General features: G+C 43.1%; 1 protein-coding gene across 1 annotated transcript in view; it reads left to right on the top strand.

The window, feature by feature from the left end:
- The first annotated feature begins 11,581 nt into the window (after positions 1 to 11,581).
- LOC126237261 (organic cation transporter protein-like) overlaps positions 11,582 to 27,245 on the top strand; it is a 177,893-nt gene continuing 162,229 nt past the window's right edge. The window contains exon 1 of the mRNA XM_049947185.1: positions 11,582 to 12,119. Within this exon, the coding sequence (XP_049803142.1) occupies positions 11,746 to 12,119 (374 nt within the window). The 5' untranslated portion in view covers positions 11,582 to 11,745. The remainder of the gene's footprint in view (positions 12,120 to 27,245) is intronic.

Raw genomic sequence — 27,245 nt, 5'->3', positions numbered from 1 at the left:
GGGGTTCGAGTGCCGTAAGGGTCACGTAAATAAAGAACCATTACACTACCCAAGCATGACTCTCGATCGCGAAAGGCAAAGGTCCCGAGTTCGAATCTCGGTCCGGCAAACAGTTTCAACCCTACCAGGAAGTTTCATATCCGTGCACACTCCGCTGCGCAGTGAAGTTTCGTTCTGAAATTATCCCCCAGGCTGTGACTAACAAGAGGTCCATCAGACCTGTTAATCACGAATTTCGATTGGTCTTGGGTATGTTGTAGACGGAACTGTCCTGAATGGATGGCTGGACGCTTTTCATGCGATGGCCCCTAGTTTCCGAGAAAATTTTACGGACACCCCGTACACCCGTAATGTTGATGAAATTTCGACCGAGCTAACGTAGTAAAATGATTAATCTTCACGCCTACGACGCTGGCTGTACGGGTTCAAACCTTGTACGTGCAATTTTTCTTCAGCTTCATCCAACCATCATTAAACAGTGCTATTTTGTCGAAAACTGACATCCTGAACCCTTGGCTGTGCACAAAATATAGGGTGACTCTTATAGAGAAGATAACAGCAGGCAGCCACTTTTTACAGTGCTATTTATTTATTTAAATAGCGGCGTTGCCGCTTTCGAACCGACAGGTTCATCTTCAGACGGCTCGTTCACTTTAAGATACATTTTACTTTATGTTTCACTTTTTGTTTTCCCAAATGATGAAATTTCCTTCGGGTGGTGGAGCCCTACAACCAAAATATGATGTGAGGCGATGTTTTCTAACTGTAACTACCGTTGTGTGGCACAATTACAGTTAAAAAGATATCGCCTCACATCTTGTTTTGGTTGTAGGGCACCACCACCCCAAGGAAATTTCATAGTTGCGCTAGGTAGCCGCGCGATCTGGGGCGCCTTGCCACGTTTCGCGCGGCTTCCCCCGTCCTCACTCGGGCATGAGTGTGTGTGTGTTGCCCTTAGCGTAACTTAATTGAAGTTAGATTAAGTAATATGTAAGCCTAGGAACCGATGACCTCAGCAGTTTGGTCCCACAGGAACTTATCACCATACAAATTCCATTATTCGGCCCGCCCCCGGAAGCTGAGTGGTCAGCGCGACAGACTGTCAATCCTAAGGGCCCGGGTTCGATTCTCCGCTCAGGGACTGGGTGTTGTGTTGTCCTAATCATCATCATTTCATCCCCATCGACGCGCAAGTCGCCGAAGTGGCGTCAAGTCGAAAGACTTGCACCAGACGAGCGGTCTACCCGACGGTAGGCCCTCGTCACACGACATTTCAATTTTCCATCATTCGGGGAAGAAAAAGTTCGGGGAAAAATGTAAAATCTACCTTAAAGTGAATGAGCCGTCTGAAAATGAACCTCTCGGTTCGAAACTGGTAACAACGCTATTTAAATACATAGCATTATAAAAATTGGCTGGCTGCTGTTATCTTCTCTGTAAGAGTCAACCTATATCTTTAAATAGTATACGTTGACTGGAATACTCTCTTTCAAATTCTAAAGGTGGCAGGGGTAAAATACAGGGAGCGAAAGGATATTTACAATTTGTACAGAAACCAGATGGCAGTTACAAGAATCGAGGGACACGAAAGGGAAGTAGTGATTGGGAAGGTAGTTAGACAGGGTTGTAGCCTCTCCCCGATGTTATTCAATATGTGTATTGAGCAAGCGGTAAAGGAAACAAAAGAAAAATACGGAGTAGGTATTGAAATCCATGGAGAAGAAATAAACACTTTGAGGTTTGCCGATGACATTGTAATTCCGTCAGAGACAGCATAGGACTTGGAAGAGCAGTTGAACGGAATGGACATTGTCTTGAAAGGAGGATATAAGATGAACATCAACAAAAGCAAAACGAGGATAATGGAATGTAGTCGAATTAAGTCGGGTGATGCCAAGGGAATTAGATTAGGAAATGAGACACTTAAAGTAGTAAAGGAGTTTTGCTATTTGGGGAACAAAATAACTGATGATGGTCGAAGTAGAGAGGATATAAAATGTAGACTGGCAATGGCAAGGAAAGCGTTTCTGAAGAAGAGAAATTTGTTAACATCGAGTATAGATTTAAATGTCAGGAAGTCGTTTCTGAAAGTATTTGTATGGAAGTGAAACGTGGACGATAAATAGTTTAGACAATATGAGAATAGAAGCTTTCGAAATGTGGTGCTACAGAAGAATGCTAAAGATTAGATGGGTAGATCACATGACTAATGAGGAGGTATTGAATAGAACTGGGGAGAAGAGGAGTTTGTGGCACAACTTGACTAGAAGAGGGGATCGGTTGGTAGGACATGTTCTGAGGCATCATGGATCACAAATTTAGCATTGGAGGGCAGCGTGGAGGGTAAAAATCGTAGAGGGGAGACCAAGAGATGAGTACACTAAGCAGATTCAGAAGGATGTGGGTAAGTACTGGGAGATGAAGAAACTTGCACAGGATAGAGTAGCATGGAGAGCTGCATCAAACGAGTCTCAGGACAGAAGACCACAACAACAACAACAGTATATGCCATGCCAAACCAGTCAAAAGTAGTCATTTTCCCCGTAATATTTCATTAATAAATCAGTCATTGCAGTAACTGTGTTGAAGTGTGTATTCTGATTTTTACAGGATAGGTTGCAGAATCGTGTTACTCGCTATCACCTGCATCGCTTATTGTGTTAGAATTCTGGATGTTATTTGTTGTAGAAACAACCGAAAAACGTTCGTAGACCGCACGCACTATTCATGAAAGCTACTGCCTTGCAGGCACACGGCTTTTCAGAAGCGATACCGGAAAACACGATTCGTTTACATTCAAAAAGATTGTTCTCTCTTCTGGCTACTTCGATGCGACCTACGCGTATTTGACCACTCCTGTGAAAACAGGTGCCCTAAACTGATACAGATTTAAAGAACGTATTTTTATGGAAACTTGAGTCGAAGCTATTTCTGTATTAGTTTCAAGAAAGTAGGAAGCATTTTGAACGTGTTTCGTGATAACTTTAAACTGCCTGCGAAAGCAAACATCAAACGGAAGACTAATCCGTACCGACTGCGTGGCAGGCCCAAGCCATTGCGCTACGCATGTTTCGTCTAAGCGCGACTATCGCTACGGATGTAGGAAGAATCTATAAGACTCTTAGCGTTGATTATTTTTCGGACATTAGGGGTCGTCGCAAGATTGCAGCTAGCCATGAACTAAGGACAGGTATCTCTAAAACATGCCGGAGGCTCATTAAAACCCGTCATTAACAGGTCTAACGATCTCCTTGTAAGCCACGTCTCTGCAATATCCTTTCTTCCTGGAATGCCAGTCGTGCAAGTTTCGCAGGAGAATTTTTGCGAACTTTGGAAGGTAGAGGACGAGGTACCAGCGGAAATAAAGCTCTGGTGACGGGTCGTGAGTCGTACATGGGTAGTTCAGTCGACAGAGCGCTTGCTCGCGAAGCGCAAAGGTCCCGACTTCGATTCTCTGTGGGATACACAGTTTTAATCTGCCAGGAAACTTCAGAAGGAAATATGATGAAAGTCACATGCATCAGTGTGAACGAATACTTGCTACTGTTTACGGGTTTAATGAGACTAAACATCTAAGGTCATCAGTCACCTATTCACCTCCGGACATAATCAGTGTACTCCATCTGTTTGAGTTTAGAGTAAAATCTATGTGCAAGTGTGGGGTGCCAGTGTGTTTTCTAAATGTTTGCTTAGTGTAATCTGAGGCGGAACGTGGCCAATCGTCCAGTATTCGCTTAGTGGGTTATGGAAAACCGCCTACAAATCAAATCCAGGGTAGCCGGCACTTGGCGGATTCTAACCGGTTATGGTGCGCCTTCTCGACCCTCAAACGACTGCTTTGACGTGCACGGCTATGCGAATAGCCACGAATGAACGGTTGTGGACCAAGTTCTCAATGGAAATACCTGACAAAGGTGACATATAGCACTCCAGCTGTAGTATGATTCATAACGGCCGCAAACTCGAAGGACTATTTCAACACCACAACAGAGCAAAGAAGGAAGAAAGAAAGGAAGATTAAAAGTTAACCTCCAGTCGACTACGAGGTCACTGGAAACAGAGCACGAACTGAGGTTGCGGAAAGATAAGGAAGGATATCGGCCATGCCATTTCAAAGGAACCATCAGAATATTCACGTTTAGCATTTCAGGGAAATCACGCGAATCCCAAACCTGGATGGCCTAACAGGAATTTGAACCGTCGTCCTTCCGATTTCGAGTCCAAGGCTGTAGCGCAGTCAATCACAATGGAGCGAGATAGCTCACTGGTTAAGATAAAAGAAAAAGTAAAAAAAGTAAAACTGTGATCAACCGTAAGGGCAGTGTCAAAACCACAGTGGATGTTGTTATTCCGTGTGGTATACACTTGCTTTCCTTCGACCTTTGAACAAACTTCCGCAGGTTGTTATAAAGGGACCTGCTACAGTTTAATGCAGACCTCAAACCAGGGTGTACCTTGTCATTGCTCACGTTAACAAATTAGTGCCACATATGTATTCACATTTTTAGCCCAGATAGACGTGTAGATGCCCAATGTTAAAACAACCTCCAAAATAAATAAGAAGTGAATGTATATTTCATATGCACGTCACGGATGCATGTTCCATCGTGACTCCACAAGATTAAACGATAACTGTTTACAGTGTATCACGGTGGTCTAGGAGAAGGCGAGACGAACAATTTAATGTAAACACTTCTGGTATGTCTTGCACAACAACAAATTATCCTACAAAAGTCACCTGAGCTGTGGTGCACGCGCGAGGCGTGAGATTTTTAATATCCTCTCGCCCTCTTACGCCAACGGCTTAGTCGTGACTTACATATTGTACAGCTGATGTTTGTGTAAATGTTACCTCATAATTTCGTGAATTTTAATAGCGTATAATTAACAATTACATCCTTTTGTTTCTCTGGCCTTCATACTACGAGACGACTGTGCTCGCAAGGGTTAAGTTTACATCGAATTGCAAACGTAATAAGTTTTTGATAACGTATTCAAAAGTATTTTCTTTTCGTTACTCTCACAGGAAAGGTTAACTTACAAATGTTAACCAAAGCCCGTGGCATAAAAGGGCGAGAGGATATTAAACACCTTGCACTGTACGCATGCGCTGCATCTTAGGTGGCATTTGTAGGTCATTCTGAGGTTGTTTTCCGCCTTGACAGATCACAGCTGTCTCATATCAAAGTGTTCGTCTAGACAACGCCCACACTACTGTTGCCGACTGTAAACAGTACCTATGCGCATAAGCAGGGTATACTTCCCTTTCTCTTCTTGGTCATGGGTTTATTCCATTTTCTTTCATTGTTTTGTTCTCGTTGTTTGATGTTAAATATTTTGTTATACTGTAGATACCTTTATGATCATAATCTTAAAAATAATGAACTTTTTTATATAGTGTCTCTAACGTGTTCAACTACCAGTAATCAAATTGTAGAGGGCGGTTCTTGTTGAAATATCAAGTACGAGTAATACAGAAGGACCCCTAGAGTGTTCTTGGTACTTAACATGATTTCACTTGTTGCAACCGGTTGGCTGTATTATTCGAATCATGTTCTTGAACGGCTGCTATCTCACAGCCATGTTTAAAACTGTCATTTCACTTGCTAGATTGTATGCCCGGTTCTCTGCGGAACAATATCAACTGGAAGTGTGTCTCTGGTAAACACAGAGATTTTTACTTGTTCCTGAAAAATAGTCCTTCAGTCATCAGAAGTAAAAAATTGTGTGCATTTCTGGCAGTTCTTTTTTATCTCATGGTTGTTGCTACTACGAAAGGTTCCATTAACAGAAAAGAGTAACGAGAATTTTAGCTTAGTGTTATGGCAGAAGAGACAGACAGTTGTCGCTTTGTGACTGTCGTTAAAGATAGCACATTGTAGGATCAAAAAACTATGTTTGGTAACCAAAACTACGCTGAAGGCAGCCCGAATACGAAATAAAGGTGGTAACTTAGTATAGAAATACGCCATCCTCCCGATTATACGGGTCTAGTTTATCTGGAGTGTGGATTATCCGTGGATAGTTCACTGGCTGTTTAAAAGAAAAAAATTATGTATAAAGCATTGTATTACAATTAGAAATAATATTTCCGTTTACAACAAAAATTACACAGACTGACTCGCTTCACGTATTTATGACATGTCGTCACTGGCACTGTAGAATACGAGCCTGAGATCCGTAGGTGCATGTCCTGGGCGAAATATTCTACAGCAAAACTTGCTCGCATCTGGAAGACACTTCTATCACTTCCGAGACAAAGCTCACCCTCGTTTTAACTCTACTTTTCCCTATGGTGACCTGCGCAGCAGAAACTTGGACGATGAAGACGGCGAATCGTCGCAGGATTTATGCTCTGTAGATGTGATGCTATAGACGATTACTTCGAGTACCATGGATTGAACAGCGGACTAAGCAGCCTATCCTGAGGCAGACTGGCATCAGAGCAAGACTGCCAACTCTTATCAACTAAAATATACTGAAATATTTTGGTCACATATTGCCAAGGCAAGCGCCAATAGAAAGAACAATCATAAGGGAAGCCGAAGACTTAGAGGGCGCCCACCATTTCGGCGGATAGACCGTGATGGGCTTGCAGCAAGCAAGTCACCTTGTCCAAGACAGAGCTTCGTGGAGACAAGTCGTCAAGGGGCTTACCATGTGATGCCGCTACGCTCTTGCGTATGGCTAAACCAAAGGGAGGGACATGACGAACACATCCGTGTGTAGTTAAATAGCGATCCCCAACAACCGGAATTTGAGCAGCTAAGTGTCGCGGGTATAGTGGACAAAATGGGTTCAGAAAAGGAAGGGAGCAAAGACGAGCCCGTTATCAAGCTCATATAGGCACTGAAATGTGTGCAGGGAAAAATTTATTTAACTATATCGGTGCTTTGAATGTCGGAAAAAAGAGACTTGAAGTTAGGAAAAAAGTAAATGAAGAACAGAAATACAAAAAAAAAATTGAACATTCATGGCCGGAAAGTGAACCGAAAGCAAGCGATGTGAACTACGTATGTTGAGTGTAATTTTATGCAAAAAAAATTGTTACTGGCGAATAAGGCGTGATTAATGCAATGGAATTTCAAATGTAACATGTAGCGCGTTTTTTAAATACAGTACATAGAAGTTTACGGTAAAAACGTGTTTCTTTTCTGTTATCCATGTTTTCCGCCTGACCTCGTAGTCTCGGATCCTCATTAGGAACATGCGATGTTGATTTCGATTTCATCATCGACATTATACATCGACGGCTGATAGTAATCGATCCCAAAACATACATTTTTAACGTCGATGACAAATCATGAATTTATAGAGTGGCGTAAGAAGCAGCATATAAAAACATCTAATATCTATTACTCAATAAATGCACTAATGAGTGAACAACTTTTTCTCTACAGATTAAATTGCTCTTTTTTTACATGCTGGTAGTTCCAGTTAATATGTGCTTGTAAACTGATTCTCACCGCTCACTGAACATTTAACCAACGCAGAATTCTCCTTCATTTTTGTAATGTATTTCATAACAAAGTAAAAGTTAAAAAATGAAATATCAATAACTCTCTGAAATCGATTCCCTGCGAATACGACGTTTCATTATCATTTCCTACTCATTTTTATGGTTTCGTACCTCGGTCAATGAATCGTAGAATTTGCCAGGAGTCACGGTTTGACAGTACAACTAAAGTACAAAATCCGAAAATTGTTAGTTTGTATGTAATTGTAACAAACGAAAAAAATTACTTTTGATCATTTGTTATGTCCGTCCGTCTGTTAAGACCCTTTTTTCTCAGGAACAGGTACACAAATAAAGTTGAAATTTATGTCGCATACTAGCATCTACAGCCCAATGGCGTTGTAATAAATGTAAGATTCTAAGTCAATGCAAACAAAAGATGCGGCCATTTGTGTCACATGTTTTCTTACTCGCAAACTCAGTCAGTAAAACCTCTAGGGTCTTCCCATTGACCTAGAATCATGAAACTGGCGAGAAGTGCAAGTAAAGGATAAAATCCAAAAATATGTCATACGAAAACAATTTGTTTGTCACTTGTTACCAGACAGTCTGTCTGTTCTTGCGTTAAGACCCTTTTTTCTCATGAATGAGGAGAAGCTTGTCTTCCCTGTGTCGATATCGATAACGCAAAAATCGTCGAGATTCTTGATTTGCGGGCTGGATGAACTACCTACAGACATAATTACGACTGTACAGGACCCTCGCCACGCGAGTCATACTCGCATTTATCCGGATGTGTGTCTGTTAGACAGCACGAAAATGAAAGTGTTGGAAGTGTTTACTACTGCTAGTAACCTTCTTCCAACGTAACAAACGAAAACGGTAAAACTATTCGAGAGCCTACAGATCACAAATGTCTGAAGAATCTTAATTGTGGATATGTTGTTTTCCTTTGTGTAATTACTTACGTTCACGTGTATCATTTATCGTAATTTAAAAAAATCGAAAACTTTGGGGCACACTCTATTTGGCCCTACGAAATGATGAACTGAAAGAATGGTGAAACACGATAGTTCGCGCTTAGCTGCAACAATAGCCAAAGTACTTGCATTAGTACAAAAATATTGCTTTCCCCATGTCCCTCCCCCGCCACCGATTATGTTTGGTCAAAAATGAGTTGCACTGATGGGTATCGTTATGAAATAAGTAGAGAAAAAGGTTTGTCCTTTAAAAAATGGAAAAATTATTTATAGTTGTAACAAAAGCCTGGTCTTCTGGGCAATATCGAAGGTCGATATTTTATGTTTAATATCGATGTGTTACGATAATGTAAATGCTTTAGTAATGATATTAAAATATCGATGTTAAACTCCCAACATCAACGTTAGTATATATATGTAAACAAGAGTGTCCGTTTCTTTGTAATTCATACAAATTTACAGTTTTATCCCGATCTCGGTGAAAGTTTGCACACTTCACCTTCAAGACAAGAGGAAGATCACTTTTCCATTGACCTAGAGTACACAGTACAAGTAAAGGAAATTTGTAATTATATCATACGAAAACAACATGTATGAAGAGGAAAGGTTGTTACCCTAAATCTCTAAGTTCTTGGCCGATTTACATCAAATTTCTACCCTAATAAACGTTAGGCGAATATGTATGTATATTATCAAATATATCGAAAAGTACTTGATCGGTTTACTTAAAATTTTTTGGCCGATGTACTTCAAATTTCTACATTTTGATGAAACAATGAAGAATATCAATGAAAAATTAAATGCCTAACAAACGGAATACATAGTGGTAAACTCTTTGTAACTCCTATCGCGAGAATACGTTACAGCGGCAATACCAATCTTGGAGACAGTACCATCAGACGTCACTGGATAGAGGGACGAACGAAAGGTCGAGAATTTGACAGAAACATCCAGAATGAAATATTCACTCCGCAGCGGTGTGTGTGCTGGTATGAAACTTCTTGTCAGATTAAAGCAGCGTGCCAGAGATCGGGACCTTTGCCTTTCACGGGCAAGTGTTCTACCAACTGAGTCCCGGGGACCCGAGTTTCGGTCCGGCACACTGTATTAATCTGCCAGGACGTTTCATTGACAGAAACATGATTGCCAACTCTTATTTATTGATTAGTTGTTGTGACATATGATATATGGTTCAAATGGCTCTGAGCACTATGGGACTTAACTTATGAGGTCATCAGTCCCCTAGAACGTAGAACTACTTAAACCTAACTAACCTAAAGCCATCACACACATCCATGCCCGAGGCAGGATTCGAACCTGCGACCGTAGCGGTAGCGCGGTTCCAGGCTGTAACGCCTAGAACCGCTCAGCCACTCCGGCCGGCACATATGACATATACCGTAGGAGATATTTTAGTCCGTGTTTCAAAGCTATTTTTATTTTTAAAACTCACAGTGCCACACAAACGCTAAGGCAGTTCGTGGATATAGTAGGTCTACCAAAAAATGTCACTAGATCGCACGCCGATGAAAAGATCGAATAGAACCCGAGATTTCCCACACTGTGACGTAAACTGCTCGAACAGAGTCGTACTGAAATAGAGCCTTATTTGAAACAGCGAAAATTGAGCTGAAACAATACCCTTCCATTGCAAGCGATTGCAGTTTCCCATTGTAATGGTACTTGAATTACGTAATCATTACGGCACCTCACCTCAACCTCTCGATACCAGCAATATTCTACTGTGTTGCTGTAACATAGTTAACATATTTCTATGACAACATTCAGATTTGATTTCATTAATGTAGAGGTACTTCGATACATCGATATGTATATATTGCAACGATATTATTCTTATGTGTATTCTTTCTTTTGTCACTGTGATCTTTGACATGCCTGTAACTCTGATTTTTGGGCGCATAAGCTGTTATTAGAGAGTCCAGCTGTGGTCGTCATGTTAAAAAGACGCAAATTGTGGTCAGTTTATGAAATGTGAACTTTAACAGTGAGGAAGATATTTTCAAGTATGACTTACATTATGAAGTGATGTTTTGGAACGAGTTACGTGTTATTGCAACAAAAGTAATAAGACAGGAAGTGTAACTTAAATTCGGAGTGCTGATTACTTTTTTTACATCACCATTGTCCTAACTTGCAAAAGTTTAATCTTCAAAAATGGTTTATGAAACACATCTATAAAACTTTTTAATATCGCAGAATAACACCTAGGCCTCTTTGCATCCGAGCTAGGAATCATCACTACCTAGATTTTCGACGATTGAGCCATGAGTTCACAACGAGACCAGCGTGGGAAGCACGAAAAGATGAGTGCCTAGTTTACCCATTATTTCAAGAAATGACTTTATTAACTGTGCTCTAATGACACCTGCCACATAATATAACTTTGTTGTTGCCCGAAAATGCAATATTTAGCAGCTTGAGCAACACTACAATCATAATTAATTTTTGACCTTTGTTGTGGTAGGGATGTTAGACAATGCGCCTTGCCTTCGTTATGAGTATCAACATGGCAAAGGGCCAATAATTATGTGTGGCAGGTATTAAACGTCCCGTTCAACGCCGGGCACTAGACCTAGTTGTAAACATCGACCATCCTCGATCCCTAGCTTGCATTACTAATCGGGAGCTTACTGTACTTCTAGAAAAAGTGGACAGATTTCATAGAGGGCGACGGCCAGTTGCGGCCTTGAGACAACGACTCGTCTCGCTCACTACGAAGCTCACTCGAGCAAGACCGAATTCTCAAGGTGAGTCAACAGTCTTCAGAGTCCTTCATTGACGGCTCCACTCACTCCAGTTCCGAAGAGTACCCGCCCCGCGCCGCGCCTCGCGACCTCCTACACAGAAGTGCCCAGCTGATCGGCGAGCTGTGTGGCAGACTAGACCGAAGAGTTTCTTGTGGCGGCGGTGGCGGTCCTCCGAATGGGCGCAAAAAGATCCGCTGAAGGATTTCCCGAGCCGCGCACGACCTTCCCCACTCTGCACGCTGGTGCGCCCCCCCCCCCCCCTCTTTTCCTGCGCCCGACGCAGCCCCGAGCGGCGCGCCGCGGCGTCCACTAGCGGCGGCGGCGCCCGTCGTATAAAAGCGACGCCGGTGCGGCGCGCCGCCTCCAGTCGTCGGGCAGCCGTCGCCGCGTCAGCTGCACTTGTCTCCACACGCACCGCTGGGATTTGCCCTCGAGGGCTAGCCCGGCCGACACAAACGACCTACCCCACGAGGAGGCACTACTGCAGCGACGCTACAAGACGGCGAAGGACGACCCGGGACCACAATTCGCCTGGAACGGAATGCCGCCCCAGCAGAAGAACTCCCCGCCGTCCCGGCAGAAGCAGGCTGACGACAAGGAAGCCGCCGACGGCGGCGTCGCCTCACGACCGGCCGTACCCGAGCTGGTGGTCGTCTGCAGCTCCAAGACGCCCTCTCCTGAAGATGCGCCGCTGCCGCAGCCGCCGGCGGATCAGCCCGAGAAACTGCTCGATTTCGACGACGTGTTGCCGCACATGGGGGAGTTCGGCGTCTACCAGAAGGGCCTTTTCATCCTGCTGGCGCCGTTCGCCTTCTTCGTCGCCTTCGTGTACTTTACGCAGATCTTCGTCACGCTGACGCCAGAGAACCACTGGTGCAAGGTCCCGGAGCTGATGAACCTCTCCCTAGAGCAAAGGTCAGTTGCGAATAGTTGCCCAAGTTCTTGTTCCACGAAAAACACTGGCAATGAAGTTGTAAACAATGGAAGTATCGCACAACTGCTGTATTGATCACTCCATAAGAAGCCACCAGCTAATAACCTAATGATTTTTCTTGACACCTTTCGGGTAGAACCCATCATCAGACTATCAGAAACATTTTTGGTGATCAGATAAATAAAGACGACAGTATAAAACAAACAAAACTGTCATCCCAGCTGCCATGATGTTTATGACAATCTGATGACGGGTTCTGCCGGTCGGCGTGGCCGAGCGGTTCTAGGCGCTACAGTCTGGAACCGCGCGACCGCTACGGTCGCAGGTTCGAATCCTGCCTCGGGCATGGATGTGTGTGATGTCCTTAGGTTAGTTAGGTTTAAGTAGTTCTAAGTTCTATGGGACTGATGACCTCAGAAGTTAAGTCCCATAGTGCTCAGAGCCATTTGAACCATTTTTTTGATGACGGGTTCCACCCGAAACGCGTCAAATAAAGTCATTAGGTTATCGGCTAGTGGATTCTTATTCAGTGACATATATAGCAGTTGTGAAGCACTCCTACTGACTTCCAACACAGTCGCACTCTTACTTCATGTCTTTATGTCACGGTTGAATGGGAATATTTAGAAACATCAAATGTCCATTTTGTGACAAAATTGAGCTACCTCTGATTTTTTACATACATACATGCATACAGGCCCGATCGCGAAACAGAGAAACCCCCATTTTCTGTGTTGTTATGCAGCAATTTTATCACATAAATCGATGGGAAACCTCCACATCTACCAAAGGTAGGGACTTCCTCAAAATTTTATGTTCTCAGCACTGTTCTAAACAGAAAGAATAATCGATATGTGCCTGTAAATGACGAAAAAATGGATTTACCTAAGGCTTTTTCCACCGCTCCTAAAAAAAGAAGATATCATCCAAAACATCTACACTGACGTACGCAATTGGCCAACAGGCGTCAGAGACAGAACCATGAGTAGAGTATAATTCCACAGACAGTGGAAAAATAGGCATAATTTGTTCGATTTTTTTCGGATTAATGACGAAGTACGACTTAAGTAATGATTTATGCTCGTTTATTACAAAATATTAAGAAAGCTCACATGTTCACTACATAAATTTTAACTTAACATCAAGAAAACGTATCACGATTGTATACAGTCAGTTGGTATTGTTCCCTCTACATTCATTTCACGAAAAATAAGAGGAAAACCGGAATCTCGGCGAAATTTTAAGACCTGGAATGCCCTTGTACTTCCTGAAAAGCCTATTCTTTTTTTTAATTTGGGTTTTCTCAATATTCCTATTCAGTTACAAATCAAGTTTTAGCTTATAAGTAATGAAAATACGTAATATTCCCCCTCAGACTCGGCTCTTAACCAAATACAAGAATATCGTATACATGGTCTTTCAGAATTAATAGCGAAATCTAACATGGGTAAAAGTGTATGATAATAGGTGCAAAAGAACTCCGGTGATCATGGGTCCGCCATCCGTTTGAGAGATAATAACAAACGTGTGGTTAAAGTCATCGGTGACTTCACTATGAAATATTGCCCACGTTAGCATCAACGTATTTGAAGTGTTAACTCTGTGATGAAGTCCCCGTCTAGCAGGACTCAAATTTCACCCATGGCTCATGTTTGATGAAGGTGGTTGATGCGTGACAGGGTACCACACATTTTGCTGCTAATGGAAGACAGCCTCTATCGCGACAATGACGTTGAAGATAGTTAGGTTGGGCGGGGCCTGTATGTTTGCTGCAGGATCACCTGATCTCAGTCCTCTTGATTTTTCTGCCTGTGGTCAATTCCAAAGTTACCAAAGTGAAGTGTACAGCACCCCAGTTGATATGTTTGAAGCCAGCCGCTGTGGCCGAGCGGTTCTAGACACTTCAGTTCGGAACCGCGCGCCTGCTACGATCGCAGGTTCGAATCCTGCCTCGGACATGGATGTGTGTGATGTCGATAGGTTAGTTACGTTTAAGTAGTTTCTAAGTCTAGGGGACTGATGACCTCAAATATTAAGTCCCATAGTGCTCAGAGCCATTTGAACCATTTTTGATACGTTTGAAGAAGTGGGGCAGCGAGTTGCACATTCCTGACAAGATTTACGACATGATTCGGAGATGTTCGAAAGCACTCGTAAACCTTTTCTGAGACGAGTGCAGTATTGAATCCAAATGCTAAGGCGACGAACGCCGCCTTCAATAGATACAAGCGTTCAGTTGCAACATTTAAATTGCTGAACTAGTACTGTATTTCTTCCACAACGTTAATTGCACTCAGTAACGAAGTGTAAGCTGATATGAAACTTTCTGACACATTAAAACTGTGCCCCTGCAGGGACTCGAAACCGGGGTCTTTACCTTTCGCCGAAAGTGCTCTACGACTGTTACCCGAGCATGATCCATAAGACCTCCTCACAGATTTACTTCCGCCAGTGCCTCATCTCCTACCATCCGAACTTCACAGAAGTTCTTCTGCGTAACTGGCAGGATTACTACTCCTGGAAGATAGGATATAGCAGAGACATGATTTAGCCGCAGCCTGGGGGTTGTTTCCGTATTGGAAGTTTCACTCTGCAGCGAAGTGGGCGCTGATATGAAGCTTTCTGACAGATTAAAACTGTGTGCGGACTGACACTGGAACACAGGACCTTTGCCTTTCGTGGGAAATTGCTCTGCAAGCTGAACTAACTGAGCACTACTCACGACTGTTTCACCGTATTTCTTGTTAAGGTACGCCATGGGCGAGATTTGAACCCTATTAGATGTGAGCTTGATCGAAAAACTTACATTCATTTGTATTAATTAGGACAATTCTTTATGCAAACGACAAATACAGTTCAACGATGACTTATATTAAAATATTTTTTTAATATACGGCTCATAATAATTAACACAATTTCTTTTGTTTTTAACGTAGCTGGAACAGTAACAAATCGTTTACTAAACAACCTTTTCATTTTTTTACAAACCGATTTTCACTTGTTTCCAACTGAAACATTAATCAGCAAATAAAAGGGAATGGATCGATAGGCAGACGCGCATCTGTCACACTCCAGAGATAAGAGCATTTAAGTGCGTTTCTCTACAGGTCAGTGGCGAGATAGATAACTGTAAAAGGCTTGCGCGATTGTGTTGTGACTAAATCGTAATCGTGGCTCCGTAAAGGTTATCAATCAGCAAGAAGCACAAATTTTCTCCTGAGGAATACCTAGGCTCTTAGTTGCTTTTTTGCAGCGTTGTTTAGCATGCTCGTTGTGTTGTTAGACGGAAATGCAATGCGTGTGATGGAAAGACAATTGTTCTGATACATACTGATACTTTTTTCCTCCTTTTTTTGCGCATTCGAGTATCAATTTTTGCTGCTAATGTATGTTAATTTTTGATAAAATGAACAACACTTTACTGATTTTAATGAAAATAGTTATCTGTAGTGTCGAATTCAAAAAAATTTACATTCATTATTACCGTTCTGTACCTTACAACAAAAGATGATATTGGAATCTACTTGTGCAATTTTGCAGTGTTTCTGCTTCGCATTCTCAGTCCCAGTTTACAGCTGGCCTTCGAAAATACGTCGTAAAAGTTACTGTAGTTTTGCTATATCTACTCTTACTGTCCTGATGTCACTATGGTTAATAACGCCACCTTTCCCCATGTGTGATTGCCTTTTGAAATTACTTTTGAAACAGCCTTTCTGCCAAGTGACATTGACTTGGCTCATTTTGGTTGCTTACCGTTACGGCTGCACTGAAACGAAAATTATGATAACTTCTGCTCTGTGAAAAAGTAATTTCACTTTACGACAAAAGCGTACTGCAGCCTAAAGCAAAATCAATTCGAGTAAGAGACTCGACTTACGGAGAATAATCCCACTTCATCTAAATTGAAAGCCTCAGTATTTCTCTGTCAGTGTAGTGAAACGCTTCCCATAATGTCCATGTACACTTTCATAGTGGACATATTCTTAAATTGCACGAAACGCAACCATTTCTAATTGTCACTAAAGACATGAACACCACGCGCAAATGTCATTTTTCGTGTGCAAATTGTATTGACGAATACGGAGAGAAGGCGAAATCCTCTCTTAAAACTCTTCCCTGCGGTTCTTTCCGACAGTTGTGTTACGAAAATGTAGATAGCGGAGGACAGGAAGTCCGCTAGCTGCATGCCGAGTTTCCTGTTCTCAACTTGAGCCGACCTGATTAGTGTTTCAACCGCGGCGCCGCTTCCTATTAGTTTCGAAATTACTCCTTTACTCATCTTATGTATAGAGATTTTCAAAACCTCTACTGGTATTTTAGTGTCTAGATCGAAGGCTAGTGAAATAATTAGCATTGTCAAGTGTCTTTTAATTCATTTTCAAATACGTTTGAGGACACAAATGTGATTCTTGCCAAATATGAGTTGTTGCAGCGTTTCAGGAATTATGTGTGAAGCAGATACTGGAAAATATACCTTCACTGCCGTTTCGTGTCTGGCAGGTACTGCGAAATATGAAAATAATTTTACCTGGAGAATTTTGAATGTCTTGTTACGTAGAGACCAACATATGTTAATCAGTATCACAAACACTGACACGCAGTATTACGCCATCCGGAGTGGCCGAGCGGTTCTAGGCGCTACAGTCTGGAACCGCGCGACCGCTGCGGTCGCCGGTTCGAATCCTGCCTCGGGCATGGATGTGTGTGCTGTCCTTAGGTTAAATGGCTCTGAGTACTATGGGACTTAACATCTATGGTCATCAGTCCCCTAGAACTTAGAACTACTTAAACCTAACTAACCTAAGGACACCACACACATCCATGCCCGAGGCAGGATTCGAACCTGCGACCGTAGCAGTCGCGCGGTTCCGGACTGAGCGCCGAGAACCGCGAGACCACCGCGGCCGGCTGTCCTTAGGTTAGTTAGGTTTTAGTAGTTCGAAGTTCTAGGGGACTGATGACCTCAGCAGTTAAGTCCCATAGTGCTCAGAGCCATTTGAACCATTTGAACGCAGTATCACAATTCGTTAATGGAGCATAGATGTTACACACTCAGGGCAGGGTACCTTCTAGTAAGCTAAATGATATTGTCACGTTGTTACCACAGTCAAGTTCAAATCTGAAAGCAGCGTCGTGAATGAAGAACAATACTTAGCACAGAGGTCATTATGGACACATACGTACAGAAAACAGAACTGCCACCTGGATGGAGCATGCTGCTATTTATATGAATATCGAATGTCCAGTATCTGAAAAGCTTACAAATACAAGCAATTTCGAAACATCCTAGAAATGATAAACACAAAATAAGAAACACGCAATTTGATCCGGACACATATTAGCGGACATTACTATGTGATGCGCCCATCCTTCGTCTGGCATTTAAGATTTATGAACTCAGCTGGGAACGCTTTCAATGAGGTGTCTGAATGTCTGGAGGAATAGCAGCTCATTCTTCCTCAAGAGCCTGGACGCTGGGGCCTGGACAAAGTAGACGTTCTGACTCATCCCAAAGGTATTCCATTCGGTTCAGGTCGGGACTCAAGGCAGGCCAGTCCATTTCAAGAATATTATTGTCCACAGACCATTGCCTCGCAGATGCTGCTTCACTATACGGTGCGTTATCATGCTGGTACAAACAATCGTCGTTTCCTAACTGTTCCTTTATTGTAGGCAGTACATAATGAGCAAAATGTGTTCATATCCCTCCATATTTAGGGTTATATTAAGCGCACTGAGAGGATCACGTTCTGACCAAGAAAAACATCCCCATATCGCAGCATCATCTCCTCCATACCTCACTCTGAAGTTAACGTTCTCCCTTCCAGCTGATTGCCACAGCGTGTAGGACAATTTATCACTTCAGCTCATTCGTTTCCAGAAAGCCACTGTCCAGTGTCGTCGCTCTGTGCATTACATCAAGAGTCGTTTATCATTGGCGACACAAATGTGTGGCTTACGATGAGCTGCTCGGCCATTGTACCCACTCTCTTTAACTCCACCGGCTCAGTCACTGTGTTAGCTGGACAGCTGGTAGCATTTTGGAACTCACGAGTGATTCCTTCTGCTGATTTCACACTATTTTTTTACAATCACAGTGGTGCTCGACTGTCCCTGACCGTTAGTAAATAAGATAGTTCCTCCGCTTTTCCACTTTACAAGAATATCACCAGCAGTCACCTAGGGGAACTTGAAAAGGCTTTGTAAGACCTCGATCGAGTTGTTATTTATGTGATATGCAATGACTAGCCCACATTCGAAACCAAAGAGCTCTCCTGATCGATCGATGCTGCTATTACTGCTTTTCTACTGATAACACAATACTCCCCACCTCCTTGTACACCAGCGGATCCACCTCTCATGGCATGTAGTGGTCAACTACGCGTGACATCGGGGTATCCGGATATTTTTGATCAGATGGTGTATTTGCTGGTGACTGGATTTGAGCTGGCGACAGGCAGCATCTCCAACCAGCAATACTAGCAGCTTCTGCATTCTGCTCGCAGCTCAGCTAGCTGTAGTATTACTTCCATATATAAGTATTGCACGATTACTTTGTCAAAGACGAAAAAGATGTTTGCTTTAAGTAAAGGCCGGCCGTTGTGGCCGAAGGGGTTCTACGCGCTTCAGTCTAGAACCGCGCTGCTGCTACGGTCGCTGGTTCGAATCCTGCCTCGAGCATGGATGTGTGTGCTGCCTTAGGTTAGTTAGGTTTAAATAGTTCTAAGTCTAGGGGACTCATGACCTCAGATGTTAAGTCCCATAGTGCTTAGAGCCATTTTTTTAAGTAAGGCCATACCTGAAGCAACAATGAAATTCACCGAGTCGGTTTGAAATGTTTCATTTACTGTCTTCACCTCTTTTTCATTATGACACTCCATTTGAAGTTCTATTAAAGCATCCATTCTACGATCTTTATTTTCTGTGACATATTATTATGCGGCGAAAAGCATTATTAACCTATTTCTGTTAAAGAAAAAAATGTGGCGCATCTTTCTGTGGTCTGATGTCTCTGTGAGTCGAACGGAACATGCAAGTTTAATGCACGCGACAATTATTTGACAATAGTGTCCAGCTGTGGAGTCACTGAAATGATCAGTCTTCTGTGCACATATTTCTTTCCAAGGCAAGCCTTTTTATTTCTTTAACGAATACCAATATCAAAAAATAAAAACTTTGTGCTTACTCATGTCAGCGACTTTATTCTCATTAATTTGCTACACTTTTCATGCGGCTAGCAGGGAACAGAAAGCCACCAACATAGTTCACTCTCATTAAACTTTTGAAACCAACTGACATCTGCCTGTAAGCCTTTTAAATTTATTGTTTCACATATATGTTGGACAGTCGCTAGTTCTCCTTGTTTCTTAACCTTTCCTCGGACGCTTTCCCTCGCATACTCTTCACTTGCTGATAAACACTTAAAACCTGCTGACTCAATCCACTCGACTGTCGCACCGCCGAGCAGTAGTCTGTTGATCAGAATTATAACTACGTCCACCGTAATTTATCGTAAAGGTTCTTGTCTATTAAAATACAATACTGTTACGTGGCATGGTCCAGGATATCGTGTAAATGTTTACTGTGATAATGATTTTTGAGTTCACCTCTGTGACCTTCACACGAAGATCATTTCTCAGATTTATATGTCTGGGCTTTATTCAGACAGATTCTTCAGCAGCTAACATAGTTTCTTATAGGCTACGTACACGTCGAAATGGCTCGTGAGTGGTGCTCTGAATTGGGTGGATTCTGACGTATGATGGACCGTATAGTGTTAAAAAAAACAATTTGAGAGAACTGCCGTTCTCGAAAATCATCAGTTTATACTCATTCCCAATTATATACTCTCGACTAAATATATAAACTCAAAAAGCAACGACGTCTTCACCAGGCTGTTAGTTCAAAAGAGAACTTTGTTAAGCACTACTAGCTGATTGAGAGCCCTCTCTCGATTTCAACTGAACAAACGGATTTGTCCGTGGACTACAGTGTTATCTTCAAGTGCGTATGGTATGCGATTTTTGCTTTTCGTAGTGTCTCGTTTGTCTTGACTACCCCAAATAACTTTTTGTCGAGAAGCGAAAAAGAAATGCATGAAGCAAATGTTTAGCTACCAGAGCGGTCATTCTCTAGCATGACTGCCTTCATTGTAACTTGGTTCGTTACGAATATATGAACAGCAGTACGTCTTTTTAATAATTCACCCTTCCTTTTTTCGGTAATCCACTGCCTCTGCTCTAGGTCCGTTCATGCACGTAAAACGGTGTACCATTCTCGTAAATATGACGTTACTAAAAACGGCACACAAAACTGACTTCGACTCTCTCGTACCAGCACATAGGATGTAATCCTAGCAGTAACGAAATTTGTCAGTTTCTTGGAGTTGACAATGAAGAAACGGAAACGCAAAGACAATTCACGCTCGTCATTCAGTTCATCGTCTTCATTCGAGGATTTGTGTGAGCGCAACGTACACCCACGAAGAGAAGGTGGAAATAATACTCATCTGAGGAGAAGTAGTTGCTAGGTTAGCAGAGAAGTAATAGCAAAAATGGTTTCTTGTTCACAAAATGGGTACATGTAGTACAACACTTTCGTATTTCTAAACTATGTATTTGTGTACAGTAAAGGCACTTCTTGATTTAAAACTACATCATCATTACCTTTTTTTTTTTTGTTGTGGTTGAAAGTAGGCATAACGCTACTTGGGGAGAGTAATCCTACAGAGAAGGATACCCTGACAAGAACCCACCTACCCGACGGATCTTTCTTCATCTTAATGTGACTCTTCAGGAAGTGAGATGTTTCTATCCAGGGCAACGCAGTCGTAGAACTCGCACACACGAAGCCGCTGATATTACTATTCTCGACACTGTTGCAATAAATCCAAACTTGAGCACGCAACAGCTTGAACAGGGGGCTGGAATTTATAAAACGAGTGCACATTTCGTTTCAACACGTCACCAGTTCCATTCTTACGACATACACTTACACCAATAATTCCTGAATAGTGTGCCGTTCTGTCAGTGTGCACAGCAGCAAATCTTTTCCCACCTTAACTTCTTCTCCGAAGTTCCTTTGACCAATAGATGCTCATTCTCAAACAAAGGACAAATAAATACAAGGGACATGTAGTATTCAACCGGTTAAAACCCACTACGGTTTAGACACTAGGAACAACAGCGCCAATGGGGACTTAATGTCTGGTGTGGGTGACTGATATATTGGTCCTTATGACTATAGTGGTAACCCAAACGGCAGGGTATATGCCAACTTCCTGAAATGAATTCTTCTTCGTCTTATGGATGAAGTGCCGCTAAAGATCAGAATGCTTGCGTGGTATCAACACGATGGATGTCCAGCACATAATACCTTGAGTGCGTTGATGTTCGGAGCCATCTTGCCAGATGGACTGGTCGTGAAGCAACAGTGGATTGGCCTGCTCTATCTCATGACTCACCTCCTCCAGAAGTTTTTCTTTGTAGATGTGTTATATCCTAGCCAGTAATGCCACCCGAGCCCGCTGCCAAAAGGTTGGCAGCATCAAAGTCCGGACGCCGTCCGCATAAGCAGCGCCAGCGAGACAGGAAATCGCCGCAAGTCTGCGCGCGCCACCGCTGGCTTCTGGCTTCTTAAGCGCTGGAGTAGCGAGCGCTAGGACAGTTCTGTATTCGCCGCTCAGTTGTATACTCGCACCGAATTGTGTACTTGCTAGTCAGTTGTGTGTTCATCGCAGCAGATTTGTTGTTTGTCGTCAGCCGACGCTGACCCAGCCGCTCCGACTCGAACTAGACAGATTTCTGTAGACACGGAGTTCACTACTGTGTTTCTGTATCTTCGTTAATAAAGATAAGTACCGACTTTTATTTAATCAGAGTGTTTGGGTTTTCATCTTTCTGTTCACTGTTCCAGCGGACCGGTCGGCCCGCTATTAAAAGTGTGGCGGTGACTTCGTAAGCCGTTTCTACAGCGAATTGTTTGTCGCTACGAACGCCGCCACAAAAAGATGTTTGAGCGGCGTAGTCTACCGCAAAATTCCACCAGTTCTAGAAAGCAAACAGGAGCGTATCGTACTTGCTTGTAATTTACTTCAGCAGGTAACAATGGAACAGCAACGAACTCTTTCACCCAACGCATAGACCGATGTACTACAGTCCTTCGTCCTACTTTGAGCAACTTTGAATGTTCTACCCCTTTTTGAGACCACAACGGATTACAGTACAACAAAATGGTATTAAAGAGCGCCATTTCTGTTCGTTATTAAGTTGAAAGTTGAATTTACATGATAGTTTTCGAACAGGTCTTGATAAGATGAACTGAATTACCGAATAAAAAATATTGGTTACTATTTGAAGGAGACGAACCGTTGTTCATATCTTCGCATCGCACTAAGTTACAAGACAGGCAGTCTCCCTAGAAACTAAACAACATTCGATTGATGTCTTTCTACTTTTCTTCTGGTCAAGATAATGGGGCATGCTTTTTTGTCGAAAGCTGACATTTTGAGAATGTGGCTGTGTACAAAATACAGGTTGATTCCTGCAAAGAAGGCAACAGCAACCAGCCACTATTGATAAATGCTATTTCTTTGGACAAACAACGCCGTTTCCGGTTTCGAACGAATAAGTTCATCTTCAGACGCTGTTTCTACATCTATATCTACATTATACTCTGCGAATCAGACTTAAGTGCCGCCGCAACGAAAAATGCCTTTCATTTGATGATGTCCACCCCAAATCCTGTACTACGTCAGTGACTCTCTCTCTCCTACTTCGCGATAATACAAAACGTGCTGCACTTCTTTGAACTTTCTCGATGTACTACGTTAATGCTGTCTGTTCAGGTCTAGACATACATTTGCTGAAGTTAATATCAGAATAAACTTCAGAAATATATATTTAGACGTGAACAGTCGTCTGAAGATGAACTCGTCCGTTAGAAATCGTAGCGGTGTTATTTGTCTAAAGAAATAGCGTTGATCAGTAGTGGCTAGTTACCGTCGTCTTTTCTGCAGAAGTCAACCTCCATAAGTAGGACACCATGGATGCTTTCGAGGGTGACGTATTCACATTCATTTCTGCGTTTAAATTGGGCAGATCCTCGAAAGTTACCAGTACTGATTAATGAAGCATTCATTTGAAATAATAGCCACACAGTTTTGAGATTGTTCTTTGAGTTTATCGAGGATGTGGTGCAGCCCCCGAACACGTCAAAGAAATAAACTGTTCTCGTCCTACACTAAATTAAAAATGGCTCTGAGCACTATGCGACTCAACTGCTGAGGTCATCAGTCGCCTAGAACTTAGAACTAATTAAACCTAACTAACCTAAGGACATCACACACATCCATGCCCGAGGCAGGATTCGAACCTGCGACCGTAGCGGTCGCTCGGTTCCAGACTGTAGCGCCTTTAACCGCACGGCCACTCCGGCCGGCCCACTAAATTAAAAGAACAGCGTCCAAAAAACAAGGAATCTCCAAACCAAAGCCATGCAACACGGCGTTCATGGTGCAAACCTAACTTGTGAAGTTGCTTCTGAGAATGTCGTCATACTTCATTCCGGAACCGCGCGACCGCTACGGTCGCAGATTCGAATCCTGCCTCGGGCATGGATGTGTGTGATATCCTTAGGCTAGTTATGTTTGAAGTAGTTCTAAGTTCTAGGGACTGATGACCTCAGATGTTAAGTCCCATAGTGCTCAGAGCCAATGTCGTCGTATGTGCAGCACCCGTGCAATTTGAAAGCCACTTGGCATAGTAGCATCGTTTCGTTAACGAAAGCTTTCACCAGATTTGAACACATTCACACGTCGTCTGCCACCACTTTACAACCGTCTTCGGCTGCAACACTCACCTCCCCATTGTGGAGTGAGCATTCACAGTCCTGATACAGCATGTCGTCACTAACTTTATTGATGAGTAACGCCAACTTCAGTCCTATTATGTGTTCTCAAAGTGCACTCCAAGCGAAAGAGAATGCAAAACATGACGAAGAGTTCATTCGCCAAACTGACGTGCATGGACTGTAAACAAACATCTCCTTCTTTTCCAAACTGCGAGTGAGGCTGTTTGCAGCACCGAGGAAGCAGAGTTCAAGGCAGCAGCGCTTTTAAAGCCGGCCGTGCTGTTTGCATAACCAGTACCTGAGGGCCAGTGGCCGTGGTCAGGCATACCCGCAGCCGCCATCAGCCGTCAACCCGTTCTGCGTGTGTGTTTAACCTATTTCCGTGTACGAGATAAATCTCTTGACAATATGTTATCTGTTTGTAGTCCTTCAGCAAATATTTTATATAGCTATAATCAATTTTTGAGCTGATAAGGCGGGAACAGAGAGTTGTTTTCTTTGTTTTCCCCGGTCTGTACGCTTACACCATCACAGCAGTTATAACTGAACTTAAGCATGCTTGACAAATGCTGGGGACCGGTGAGACCTGCACAACTGCCGCCGTGTTATATTGATACATCTACGTGAAGTCACTAGTGAAAGGCCCAAGCAGTCTGTGTCAGAGGTGCACGCAAGAGTGCCATCTGCGTTCACTTACCGGGGAAAACCATGTTGAAGGCCGTCTGTAGGTCGTGACCCCATGAGATTCTCAGAGGCTTATGTCATTGATTATAATACACTATTACTACATTCACCGAAATGTCGTGCTGGTAAAAAGGTGCAAATGAGTAGGATAGGAGAACACAGTCACAGCAGTGTGCCCGTGTAGAAAATGTCAGCAGGCGTTCTGGAATTTGTGGAAGGAGCGGTGCAGGAAAAAAGATAGGCACCACATCTGTAGGAAAGAAACAAGTCTGCTAATGCAGTACAGATTTCTTCTGGCCTCGCTAGTGATTCGGCCGCCCACGTTTTCCCAGGACCGTTTCGCAACCGTTGCGCAGTCGGCCAGACATTTTACATTTTCAACTGTACTACTAGCGTCTCCAGTGGCGTGTTATTTATGACACGGACTTGAATGATAAAAAGGAGAGAGTTTAAGTCCCTGAGGCACTGGACTGGATTAGAGAAAAGGTTTCGTAAGAAGGAACGAAGATCTACACTGCCAGAGAAACTGATATAGGCATGCGTTTTCAAATACAGAGATATGTAAACAGGCAGAATGTGGCGCTGCGGTCGGCATTGCCTATATAAGACAAAAAGTGTTTGGCGCAGTTGTTAGATCGGTTACTGCTGCTACAACAGCAGGCTATCAAGATGTGAGTTTGAAGGTGGTGTTATAATCGGCGCACGAGCGATGGGACACAGCATCTCCAAGGTAGCGATGAATTGGGGATTTTCCCGTACGACCACTTCACGAGTGTATCGCGAAAATAAGGAATCCGGTAAAACATCACATCTCCGACATCGCTGAGGCCGGGAAAAGATGCTGCAAGAAAGGGACCAACAACGACTGAAGAGAGTCGTTCAACGTGACAGAACTGCAACCCTTCCGCAAATAGCTGCAGATTTAGATGTGGGCCATCAACAAGTGTCAGCGTGCAAACCATTCGACGAAACATCATCGACATGGGCTGCATAAGACCGACGTATTGGCTTATATTTGCAGGGAAGTCCCCATTCCATTCACAAATCTGGTCCGATATTCGGAAATCTCATATATTGTTGACTAAACAATTATGCAGAACTGTATCAAATGCCTTCATGAAGTCAAGGAACGTGGCATCCACCTTGGCGCCGAAATATTTGGCGCTCTGGAGTAACAGAGCGAGCTGGCCTTCGCAAAATCTGTTTGCAGAATCCATATTTAAAGTCTCGTCAACGGGAAGAGGAAATTAAATACGGAACAAAGCTTAGACTGAGGAAAGAAATCGTCGCGTTCTTTTCGATGGGACAGTCATGGATTCACTTTAAGCGTATCAGCGAAACCAAGGAGGACCTAAATCTGGATGTTAGGGTGGCGATTTCTACTGGCGTCACCGCAATTCCAAACCTATGTCTCAAAACCTGTTGCTCGCTCAATAAATTATATGATTTTATAATTTGTGGAGGAAAAATCGCCATGCCTTGAATCTATAGTGAAGTTCATGAACATAGCCAGACCAAAAAGTGAAATGAACTTTTACCATTGTTTAAGTGCAAAAATACGTCACCGCAGTTCCGAACATGTGTCTCAAAACCTGTTGCTCGCTCAATAAATTATTTTATTTTATAGTTTGTGAGGAAAAACCGCGATGCTTTGCGGATGTTATAGTTGAATCTATAGTGACGTTCACAAGCATTGCCAGACCAAGAACTGGAATGAACTTTTACCATAGTTTATGTGCAAAAATACACAAATGATTAGGATTACGTAACTGAATAGGATCGCTGACCGAGTATTCTGAATTCTGCGAAGTTCAGCGTGTTACAATGAACGAGCCAAAGATTCGTTGTATTTAATCAAAGATGTTCAGTCTCTCTCCACGCGCTTCGTATGAAAGTCTCCAAAGTATCAGCAGTGGTTACTGGAAACCCGTGACGCCCTTACAAGCATACATTCATCTCAGGAGAGAAGGTGCACCAATAGTATTTCCAAGAACACTTGTTTGTACGTTCCCTGCGACACATGACTGAATCACAAAAGGTGTTCAAAATATCCACGGGTGTACTGCCGGTCTACAGTGTCCAACGGGCACAATATTTCGGCGATCATACATGTCGCCATCATCAGGTGAACTGACGGACTGAGCTCCTGTGAACGTGCCGGCACGGAGATCCGTACACTATGGCTGCTCAGGTGGAACTGGGTTCGGTCGCGGCGGCGGCGGATTTAAATACCCTCCGCCCGCGGCGCGCTCACTCCGCCGTCCGCGCCCCGCGCCACGGTCGCGCGGTGGAACAGATTGCGACGGCGTCTGAGATGACGTCGGTGTGATGGCTCCGTCCGCCGTGGTCGTCACAACTATACATTTGCTCGATTTACTCTTGATTAACCCAATCGCTGGTTCCCAAGCCTTGCTAAGATTATAGCCACAGTCACGATTTATGAGGTCGTCATTGGTGCGAATTTCGATGGCCTCTCTAACAACGCTGTCCCAGTATCTCGACGTCTGTACCAGAATCCTCGTGCGTTCATACTCCATAGCGTGATTTTCCGACAAACAATGTTCAGCGACCGC

Source organism: Schistocerca nitens, chromosome 2 (genome assembly GCF_023898315.1).
Source record: "Schistocerca nitens isolate TAMUIC-IGC-003100 chromosome 2, iqSchNite1.1, whole genome shotgun sequence".
Lineage (NCBI taxonomy): Eukaryota > Metazoa > Arthropoda > Insecta > Orthoptera > Acrididae > Schistocerca > Schistocerca nitens.
This window is presented reverse-complemented; position numbering and strand designations above follow the sequence as displayed.